The following is a 12,378-nucleotide window of genomic DNA, read 5'->3' as shown; positions in this document are numbered from 1 at the left end:
ACAACTTAAAATAAGACAAAGTTTAATAAATTCTTTTTAATTATTAAATTATAAAATTAATTTGCCATAATAATGTTTACAATTTCTACTAATATCAAATGTGATTGACAATTATTAATATATATTTGCTTTTTTTTTCTTCTTCTAATATCCGAATAAATTAAAACACGACAATTTGAAATAATATTTTAACAATAAGACAAAGTAAATTAGGGAAATAGTTTAATATAATAATTATTTAAATTATATTTGTTACTTATTTATTAAATATCTATACAACGTGTTGATTTTAAAATTAGCTATTTTTCGTCTATAAAATTTAATCCATAAATTTTTTTGGTAGTAAAATGGACTTGCCATCGATCTTTCGCTGATAATTGATGCTTTTTAACATAATCTATAGCCCAAAATTTCTCTTGAAAAATTAATTTTGTGATCTGAAATAATTCCATTAAAAAATTATTCGTATGAAAAATTAATTTTGTGAGCAGTGCTACGCAAATCACTACTATTTACACCATAGACTTCTATGCATACTTTTTTCCCGCGACTTTTAATAGAATTTGTTGCCAATAAACATCCAAGAACGTCAGTATGTCGTCATCAGATGCCATGGCCGACTGACTGACTGAGAGACAATGGCGTAGCGAACATAACTGGCGCCCGGGGAACGATACTATATTGGCACCCCTTCCCCTCCAGAAACAAACCTTGTTTTCTTGGAAACCATTTGGCGCCCTCTGCGAGTGGCGCCCGGGGCAAGCTGCCCCACCCCAGCTATGCCTCTGTTGAGAGCTTTTCTTCTTCGTTTGTGGGCGATAGGAAATTCTGAAGTTCCTCAAGGTCAGGCAGTTTCAAAGGATTAACTTAACGTGTATAGCCGCCTGTAATACCAACTGCAATGTCTTTCTTGGTAGATCATCTCTTCCTCGGCAAACACAATCGAGAAATATGAAATCGGCAACGGATGATAACAAAGAAAAATTTGTTGAGTAATTTCATTTACTTGTTAAAATATATTTAAATAGCGCTAAAATAGTGTTAGCAACGTACAGTACATATTAAATTTTGTTTTCATTTACGCTTTAATCGGACTACATGCACCATTTCATCTAAATGTAAGAACGCCGATTGGGGAGGGGAAATCTTTTATTTCCCTACCATCGGGATGGTCTAAGGTCTACGCGTATGTGGGTGACGGTTTTTAAAGGCAGCAAAGACAAGTGTTTTACAAAGGTAAACCGTTTATTCCGGACGATAATGCTTACATAAAGTCTCTCGTTGACAAAGTCCTGTGTTGTTGGGAAATTTCGATTCTGGTACCGGTCTTGCGTCGTCGGTAATTGCGGCGGCAATCTTGTCCAGCGTCGTAGGGGCCCCTTTTGACAGTGTTGAGAGGAAAAAGTTCAAAGTCTCTAAAGTCGGTGCACCAAAAGAAGAACAAAGGTACAAAAATAAGCGGAGATATACGAACACAACAGAAGTCTAGGTGGGAGTCTTGGTGGAAGTCCTGTTGTCCTTGAATTTTGCGTTTTTATAGGGTTTTTGCGATCGGCTTCTTACTAATTGGATAGATCTTACATCACTGTTTTCCAATTGGTCATCCACCTGTCTCCAGGTGTAAATAGAGCTTCGTAAAGCTCGCGGGAAAGGTCGGCTGGAGATGGTTTATCCGACACCATCTTTCTCGAATCTGATCGCGTTTGTTGACTATGACACCTACGCTCATTTTGATATTTTTTTTCTAGTTTCGTTTTGCTTTCTAAACTGCGTCTTAACTTTAATATTTTAAATTTTCTTCTTTTTATGTCTAAAACTTTGTTTTTCCCGTTATTCTTTATGAGCGCTGACGTCAAAGTCCGGTATGGCCGATTCGATACTTATATAATTTGCTTTCTTGACGATTTTAACTTAACAAACTTTTTTTCTTATATCTTTCCCTTTTGTGGGGGCTATTTCCGGGGCCTCACATAAATATACAGCCAAGATCCCACTATTGTATCAAATAAAATATTATTTTTCTTCTGTGCCATATCCATTTCAGAGTAAAGTAAATGGCTAATTTTCACATTCAATATTACGACGTTATATTACCATGCATTTTATATTATAGCTTAAAACCCCAAACCTAATTATACAGTCGATGTATGCCGGCAGTGCAATATATTGCTATATATAAGTTACGTAGTGTGAATTTATAATTATTATTCGAAAGTAAATATCTTACAAAACTAAAAACTGGAAAAAAATAATAATAAGAGAAGAAAAAGGAAAATCAAATTGCAAATTAATTATTCAGGGCTATCTGTTAAAAATTATCATACTTAAATTAAACTGCTTACATCGGTACTTATTTTTTGATAGTTTATGATATAAACTGTCAACAAAATATCAGCAGGACCCATTAAAAAAGAATGTCATGAATTATTCAAGGAATTAATTCAATATCAATCTCACAAAGTTTCAAGTTTTAATTCTTAGAATTTCTAAAAAAACTACATTATCATATATAAAAGGACATAAATTTTCACGTAAAATTAAAACAAAGTCTAAAAAAGATATAGTATATCAATACAGTTATAAGAAAAAGCGAACCTGCTAGAAAATTCTTAAACAATCTAAATTTCATGCAACTGAATAATATTAACATAAATTTCGGAAACATAAAATAATGATGAGTAAATATGATATTTTTATCTTAATTTATGGAGTAATTGAATAAGTTTTATTTTTATCCTAATTTCAGCTTTATTTAAAATCATTCTAAAAATGGAATTTTATTTTTAATATTTAAAAATTAAGATTTTACAACGATTAAATAACGGGTGTCCGGAAAAACTCCTCACAAAATATCTCGACCGTAATATAACACCAATAATTTCTAATTATGCTGCACATGTAATTATTTGAAAGCGCGTGTAATACGTAGGAAATTATCGAATCTTTTTCTGAATTCGATTTTCTGCTTCAAAATGGCAACGAAAGACGCTTTACGTCTAAAAGTACAATGACTTTTACACATTAAATAAAAGATTAGGAAAGAGTTTACCTTAAACCACACGGCACAATTATACAAGAAATGCGCAATTTTAGAAACCTGCCAGGAATGTCTTTTACACAGAGTGTCTCAAAATAACTTCCGCCGTCGTAGCTACAGTATATTACTGTCTACAAGGTTAGGAGAATTTGTTCATGCCGAACTGTAGTGAGAATTAAACGTGGTGACCTGTGGACACTCTATTATAATACACTATTCCGAAGTTATTCGTGGACACCTGTGTAAAAATGTTTACTCGGTATTCTTTTTTTTCTTTAATTAAACAAGTTATCTTTTTAGAAGGCCAGTTTTTAATGTGATGCTAGCTAGGACTGTATTGTTGTTTTCCAGCTCTACCATTATATTTATAAACAACTTCTTCGTTATAAAAACCATTTCTTCTACTTCAGTAATTTTTCAGGGGGTGGGGTCCATCCGGATATGTCGGGCCTTGTCCCTCACCATCCGGCCTCTCCATTGTGGTCTGGCCAAACCCATAGTGGGCTTTTTTTTAAACTCTTTCCGCCCTGTGGGCACTAAGAGGGCCTTTTTGCAAGCTCATTATGGGTTCGGCCAGGCCCACAATGGGGCTGCCGGGTGGTGAGGGACGGGGCCCGACATATCCAAACGGACCACCCCGCCCCCGAAAAATTCCTGGGGATTTTTCGACCCAGTTCGGATTCGAACCCGGGTCCCCCAGAGCGGTGGGCTTCCACATTGACCGCTCGGCCATCCGCCGCCCCATAGTGGGTTTGCTTAAAGAGGCCCTCTTAGTGCTCACAGGGCGGAGAGAGTTTAAGGAAAAAAAACGGGAAAGTAATAATACATTTAGTATTAAAATGGTTATCAACTTTTGTGTTTATAAAATAATGAATGGCCACAAAAAATACATTATTTCTGAGCTGATAGAAGGCAATTAAGAGTTTAACTTGAATTCAACTGCAATTGAATTCGTAATTCATTTATCAACCGATAAAAATTAAGAAGCAAGTAATTCAGAATCATATACTGATCATATATGATTCTGAATTACTTACTTCTTAATTTTTTAAAACTCGAAAAATCTTAAAGTATAGTTTCAATATTATTTTAAAAATATAAAAACAAAATTCATTCCTGAAAATACCTAATTATCACATGCTATACTTTACGTTTTCTTCAGTCTACCTAACAAAATTACATTAAAAAGACTTTTTCTCCTGACTTCTCTTATTAACATTTTTTCTTTTTTAATTCAAAGCAACAAGTCTTTATCAAAGACCATAAACATTATTTAAATTTTAGGTATGAACATTACAAGGCATAAGTTTCATCTTCGCAATCAACAGTTATAAACAAGAAAAACAACTCATAATTAATTGGTTCAATTGCCTGGTGGCTCACCAGTGGCCAAATGGTCTTCGTTTCTTGAACACTGGGAGTTCGGTCGTGGGTTTGCCCCTCGCTCAGTTGGCCACGTGGAGTTTTCCGGGTTTTCTCCACGTCTGTAACGCCTGAATAGGGGTCAGTTACCCTTAAAAAGATCTCCCGGAAGGCATCACCCCGTATGCAGATCGTCCAAGTGTTGCGTTGCCGTAACTAAACAAGCAAATAAATGCCTTGTAAAATAATTTAACAAAACCGAAGTTACCAAATGAAAGAAGCTGTAAACCTTGTATAATTCCAGCATTATATTTAATTTAACAATTTTGACCTACTTCCATAAGCATTCTTCAGTTGGAACATCAAACTGTTCCAACTGAAGGTTTATGGAAGTACAGTAAGACCCCAATTAAAGCCGATTCGATATAACGCGGTATGCTCAAAGCCTAAAAAAGCTCAAAATTTACGCTTATTCAAATTATCGTGGCATTTCATTGATTCGTATATAATATGATTATTTGCGAACACGAACCAATCAGCAAAAGGTGGCAATTCGTCGTAGCGCTGTACTTCCCTTAAATCCATGTTTGTTTGGTGAAATTTTGGAAAAAATATAACATTGTGGGATGCTATAGGCAATATCGACTTCGCTTGGCAAGAATTAACTGAAGTGTAGAAGTTATGGCTGAAGATATCCAATTATTCTCAACGAGAACGGGCCTATCGTTGACCAAATTGTCAACCTAACCGATACAGAACTAGATGTAAACGAGGAGGATATTGAGGAGTTACCGCAGGTTTATGGTGAGAGCCTTACCAACGAAGACCTCCAAGAACTGCCAAAGTGTAGAACTGGAAAATGATGATTCTGAACCCAAAGAATTTCTCTACAAATTTCCTTAGTAAAAGTTTGCTAACGATAACCGAAATCGTTGATCAAATTGTAGCGAATGATCCAGATTTTGAAAGGACTTCAAAAGCAAAACGTTTTGGATGCAATCTTCTACTACCGACGTTTGCTTAAGGAAAGAAAAAGAAAGCGACATATGAAACTACACGGCTTTATGGCAAAAATCAAGAATTTCAGACCTTCGTCATAAAAAACGAATTCTACACTTCTGTGTGCATATGTTAATGTTATTTAACATATGCATATTAATATAAAAATATCTTTAAAGTAAAATCTGTTTATTTTTAGTCGCGTATTCCCCTTTCCCTATTTACTGTGTTAAAATAACCTCGTTTAGCGCTTTGTAATCTAGAAACGTATCCCGCGTTAAGCGGGATCTTACTGTAGGTCAAAAACATTTTTGGTTAATTAAATATAATGCTGAAGTTATACAATGTGTACTGCTTCTTTCAATTGCACGATAAAGTGGCCATTGATTTCTAACACTGCCTTATGTAACAAATATTAAATATACAATTTTTATAAAATTTTTCATTAAAACAGGCTTTTCGTACTTATTAACCACTTATTAAAAGATTTTTAAAAAATCTTCAGAACTTTGTCTAAACCTTTTTAAATATAATTAAAGCCAGATTATACTAGATACGAGTTAAAATTTTTTTATATAATGAAGTCCCAATCCATAAGCATAACTCATTCATTTCTTTATTAACATTTACCATTTTGCCATCCAAAATAATTTGTAGTGTTATTGTTATAGCTATCTTGAGAAACACTTGTTGCTTTAAGTTAAAATTTGTTAAATAATCATCATCTGTTTTACTTTGAAATATTTCTTGCAACATTAAAAGATAACTATAATTTGAATTTCTTACCTCATAAGCAAATATACGAGGGTCGTCCNTTTCTAGACAAAGACATTGTCAGACATTTTTCATTTTTTCTTCACCAGTCTGTCAAGCACTACTCCAATGTAATCATTATTTTCTTTTTATGATTTCTCTGTTTGAAATTTAAAGTTTGACTATCATTGAAATGTATATTCCTGATTAATTTCAAGACTGATTAATTCATTTAAGATTTCAAACAAATTAAATTCAAAATGAATGAGATACACAGAATATAAACAATGATGATGTTTTCACAAATGTATTCATCTCTGTCCAAATTCTTGTCAAAAAGTTAAAAGAAAGTTTAAAAAACTTATGCTTTTCTTAATAGTAATAGTTTTATACTGAAATAAAAAAATCAGAATATTTAAGAAAAAGAAAATAAGCAATTTTAAAATATTATATTTTAATTAATTAAAATTTGTTTATTTTCTTTTTCTTAAATATTCTGATTTTTTTGAACTTCAAATTTCATTTTTGTCTTGACTTTCTTATAAAATTATATAATGATTTAACTTTTTAATAATTATATAAAACTTCTAAATTCTTTAAACATTTTTTAATTGCTGAAAAATGACTATTTACAGTTGAGAAAATTTAGTAATTAAAATTAATTTAATGTATATTTTTTATTTTACATTAAAGATAATAAATGTAACAAACACACAAAAAATTATTATTAATAAGATTGAGTACTTTATTTCAATTGAAATATTATAATAAACTGTAAATTAATTACTATTTAATGATCTTTTTCAAGATTTACTTTTCTCTGCATGTAAACTTTTTCCTTTTGCTTTTAATTTACTTTTAATAATATTTTCTTCTTCCCTTTTCTTCTCTTCTTGTTTTTCCTGATGATGCTTTTCGGCAAAATCGACTTCTTTCAATAAGTCTGTAATAATTTTCTATAAAACAAGATAAATTTATTAGTTTAGTAATCTTCTTACTATTCCTTAATGAATAAAACTTTTGTTATAACAAAATAAAAATGTTAATTGAAAGCTTAAAATCCAATGTTTGATTAAATGAAATATTTACATTACAAGCAATAATCATACAGAAGGAAAATCTAAATTATACATGTATATTCGTACATATTACAAAATATACATACTGTATTAATATCATATAGTACCAGCCATGGAAATTACATCACCTATGATAAATAGGAAAAAGTGGTCAACAGATGTGCAAAGTAACATACTTAAGTTATAACTGTGATTTGTAATTATATCATAGATGGTATAAAGATGATGATGAGAGTAATAAGCCAAAAAATCCAATTATTACATATCAGGAAAACTGAAACGTCATTGTTGAAAATCAGAGTTCAGAAAAACTGATTTTATTTAAAGATAGTGAAAAAATTAATTAGGATAGTATTCCCCATTGTTAGTTATGTGCCAGATATTCAAAAACAGGTCAAATGTCAGCATTTGATCCATTTTTGAATATCTGACACAAAGAAAGATGGCTGCTTGAATGCAAAGAAGCTGTCCACTTCCTTTTTGCAGTTCAGTCAGCATTTGACCAATAACAAACAGGATTTTGCAGAACAAATAAGTAAAAATCTGACAGGCAAGATATGGTGAATGTGGTGGGTGAGCAACAAGTCACAGCTCAGCTGCTGCAAATTGTTGAAAAAGACTGATTGCCTTTTTTTAATGGTATGGGATTTAGTGTTTTCTTGATGAAACAAAACTCCCTTCTGGTTGACTAATGATGGAAAAGTTTTGGAAATCTTTGCAGCTAAGTTATTGAGCATATCACAGCAGCTGTCACTGTCAATTACTTTGTCCAATAGCATCCTAACCTAACAATCATAAATGATACTTTAACAATCCCAGAGCACACACAGCATCTTTTGGTTGCTCAAAGCTAGCTTAGATAGTTGGTGCTTATTTGCCAGGTATCACATAGGCACTTTGGGTAATTGGATTGTCATAGTAAATACACTTCTTGTCACTGGTCACAAAGTGATCAAAGACTGGACAGTTCTGGCAGTGATGCTCATATGGAAATGTAGTCAGGTTGTATGGCATCCACTTTCTGTTTGTATACTTTGATGGCAACCTCAGTGGCATGTTATAGCTTCATGGAGCACAGGCAAATTTGAATTAGGGGTCACATGTATTGCGTAGATTTCAGACACAATACATTGTTTTTTTGGGGGAATTTTTTAAAGAAATATTGTTTTGGGGCCCTCTGTTGGTGAGGCAATTGTCCATTTTGCCCATAGGATATTGCACCACTGGAGACCCTTGATGCTTAGTTACTTCAGTGTCATGCTGAAGACTGAGTGAAGACAGTTCAAAAACTATGTCCTCCAGTGTGATCTGGGCATTCTTGGAAACTACTACCTCACCAGATCATCATCAATCTCCTGTGGTCATCCAGAACTTGGCTTGTCTTCAGTGTTGTAGTCTCCAGATCTGAATTGAGTGAACCAATTTATGACAGTGCACTAATTATACATTGTCACTGTAAACTCTTGCTATATTTTCAACAGTATGTTTTATGGAGGATCTGTGTTGAAACTCAGAGAGCTTGCTGATCTTTCCAATGATTTTAACTGACATTTTTGCAAACTTTTTGAAATTTACCAAAACTCAAAACACAATTTTGTTATATCTCTTACAAAAGTGTTTTGAGCTACCAGTTAAAAAAGCATTCTTTTAAAATTCTTACCATAACACTGCCTACAAGTTTTTTTCAAATGCATTTTTTTTTTTTTTGTAAAAATAATTTTTGAATTGACTTGTTAGTAAGTGTTATTTCACACCACAACTTCACTACAGCCACTGTAAATGATCACTGTCACAAGAACTTGTAATTCACAATTATGGCAACAATGTTTAAAGCATAAATAAACCTGAAAAATATAGAATGAATAGCTATTTCTTGTTGAATGGGATCCCAATACTTCTAAAGACTGGCTTCCATATTACCAGAAACAGAAATGGAAAAGTGATATCACTTCCTGTGTAGAAATTTCTGTTCAACAAAATCCAGTTGGAAACCTAGATTAGAAAATACTTCAACTTTTCTATTTCTGTTGGATCTTCCATTGTGTTTTGATCAATTGAAAAACATGAAAGTTATGACATAGCAGTAGTAATGTTTTTTACATCTTGTTGCATCAAAGGACAATGACTATTCAAAAAGAGTGAGGCAAAGCTAAGAAACAGAATTAGAAATGCCAGGAAGTATTCTTTGTTTTATAATAAAATATAAAGATGTCAATCTTAATTAGAGACTACATGCTACAATCAATCTAGTTCTGCTTGTGATATTCTGGTATTGCAGAAACAAAACTAAGCAGAAAATGAAGGAAGAATATAATGTACAGTAGTTATTTTTTTGTTTCTGCTTTTCGATAATGTGGAAACCAGCCTTTAGATCATCTTGAGCCTTAATAACTCTGACATAGAGTGGATAATTTATTCAAGTACTCTGTACCAAGCTCATGATAGCAACTTTTCTAACACATTCCTAATATTACTGTTTAATTTCAGGCCTCTTCTCTTCAATTTTCATGCCTATTATATGACAGCAGTTCTCAACAGGATTAAAATCAGTCCTGTTATCTGACCAGCTTAGGCATTTGTTCTGAGCCTCTAGTAAGAATCTGTTTACCTGAACTACAATTTGTGTTAGTTTAAGTGATAATAATGCTAACAAACTGTAGAGAAAGAACATATTATACTATATTCACCATCTTTTCCAGGTACAGTGTCATCCTGGAAAATGCAGTTATCACAAAATTTTTCCTTAATTCTTGAAATTAGTTCAGCAAATAAGATGTTTCTGTACTACTTTGCATTCACAGACTCATTCATAAAGTGTAGGCATGCCAACACCTTTATTGCATACACATCCTTATATTATTTTACTTACTAAAAAGTTTATTGTCTACATTAAGCAATCCTCATTAATCCTTTCCTACTCCTAACAAAGGGTTTGTTGTCAGATCCATGCAGGTTAAATTTAAATTTATCCAAAAACATAACAGAATCAATTAACAAGTATGTTCCTGCAGACTAAGACACTTTATTATCCAATCCTGACATGGAATAGTCACACATTTATCTCCTGATCCACCTTTTCTTTCAGCATCACTATGTTGAAGTTTCCTTTGTAACAAGCATATAGTTGTTGATTGATGACAATGCACTCTCTATGTTATTTTACAGAGGATAAACTTTCAGCATTCAAAGAAAAAATTACAGATATTTTAAGCAGTGTTAACTGTTATAAAAGCACACCACCTTTGCATAAGTGTTTATAACAATAGATGATACAATCATAGGAAACATTGCTGCAGTAGACTTTGTCTGACAATAAAAAGTGTTCTCACATTTATGATGTCATGGATGATGCAATCTTTATAATTTCTTGCAAGACTTTAGTAAAATAATACTTTAAAAAATAACAAATTTTACAGCTTTTTATAAGTGATAAAATTTCAATGGCTGCTACTGTAAATATCATAACCAGTAAATCAAGTATTTTTACAGATTTTGTTTTTTAAATACTTTTTTTGCATATTATCAAAATGTATCTACAGTAATGTCAAATAGATACTAAAAAATGCTCTAATCAGCAACTGAAACAATTTTTTAATGCAATTTTTAAATCAATAATCGGATTTTGGATGTTTTGATATTTCATTTTCAGTTGTAATAGCATTAAAAATGAATTATTTTAAAATAATAAAAAATCATTGCAGAACTGGAGGAAATGTCAAGAAAAGTAAAATTCACATCTTACAGAAACTCCAGTAAAATAAATTTGAATAAAAAAAATAACACCAAAACAAAAACAGAAAAAATAGACATCATAAAATACATAATAAACTAAATTTATGAGTGCATCATAATAAATACAGAATGGTATAAAAACTTGATGTGTGCCCTTTTCGGACTGGTAAATTCTTAAATATGACATTTAACAAAGTATTATTTGATAGAAAAGACCAAAACTAATGAACAGGTAAATTTATGTCATCAAGAACAATAAACTCTATATGAAAGACATTATCTAAATATTGATAATTAGTTAATGTGTAAATGAAGTTTACACATTATTTTGCTTCGATACTCCATTACCAGTATATACTAAACAATACATTTTAAATCACTTTGTATCAATTAAAATGTATTGTTTGACAAAATCTGTTCCATTCTGAATGTAGTTTGTATAAAAATAGTTGAAGATGGGAGAAAAAGACTTATTGAATATATTTTGATAAAATAAAAATATTAACTTCTTAATTAATAGTTTATTGTTGAGTGTAATTACCTTCACTATTTTTAATACTATTAAACTAAGTAGATAAATAAATCTGGAAATTAGATATGTTCAGTCATTTGAATTAATTAAAAAGAAAGAAATCCAAACTGGAAAAATTTAAATATTAATTACATCGGTAACCTTTGTTTTATTTCAGTATTACTTTAAAAATGACAAATATTTTCAAACAGCTTGACTGCCCTACTTCGGGTTAGTTACACACATTCTAATTAGAATGCTCATTCTATAGCATTCTGCATACATAACAGCACACATATCAAGCATTTTTTTGAATATTTTTGAAATTTCTATTCTAAATGTAATAGTATTTTCTGTCAAATGATAAAACTTTTTTTTTTTTTTTTCCTGATGACTACCTCTAAACTGTAGCCAAAACATTATAACATTACAGTTATTTGCTGGAAATCACATATAGGTGTTATTTTCACAGCATTCTGCATTCTAGTTGAATTCAAATTTCAATTATTTTTAAAATTTACAAAATTTAAAATTACCAAATTAAACTTTACTACTAATGTACTCTATAATTTCGTGTTAACACCCCATAGTTTAAATGAGTTATTATAGTAATCTGTTTTCTCAGGGTTATCATAAAAACTTTCCAAGCACACAATACAGTGGAACTCCGGTTAACGAACTTAATTCGTTCCACGACTCCGTTTGTTAACTGAATTATTCGTTAACTGAAGCAATTTTTCCCATAGAAATTAATGCAAATGCAATTAATCCGTTCTAATCTCCGAAATTTTTGTGATTTTATTTGTAATATACAGTAATTTTCTTTGATGAAAATGTAGGAAAACGTAGTATCTATCATTACAGCAACAAACATGTAAACTTTGTTTAATAAAATAGCACTGTAC

General features: G+C 31.4%; 1 protein-coding gene across 1 annotated transcript in view; it reads right to left on the bottom strand.

The window, feature by feature from the left end:
- Positions 1 to 6,772: 6,772 nt before the first annotated feature.
- LOC111639230 (39S ribosomal protein L52, mitochondrial-like) overlaps positions 6,773 to 12,378 on the bottom strand; it is a 23,119-nt gene continuing 17,513 nt past the window's right edge. The window contains exon 5 of the mRNA XM_023385026.1: positions 6,773 to 7,107. Within this exon, the coding sequence (XP_023240794.1) occupies positions 6,955 to 7,107 (153 nt within the window). The 3' untranslated portion in view covers positions 6,773 to 6,954. The remainder of the gene's footprint in view (positions 7,108 to 12,378) is intronic.

The sequence above is a fragment of the Centruroides sculpturatus genome, unplaced genomic scaffold (assembly GCF_000671375.1).
Source record: "Centruroides sculpturatus isolate CEXI.00-Female unplaced genomic scaffold, Cexi_2.0 scaffold1319, whole genome shotgun sequence".
NCBI lineage: Eukaryota > Metazoa > Arthropoda > Arachnida > Scorpiones > Buthidae > Centruroides > Centruroides sculpturatus.
This window is presented reverse-complemented; position numbering and strand designations above follow the sequence as displayed.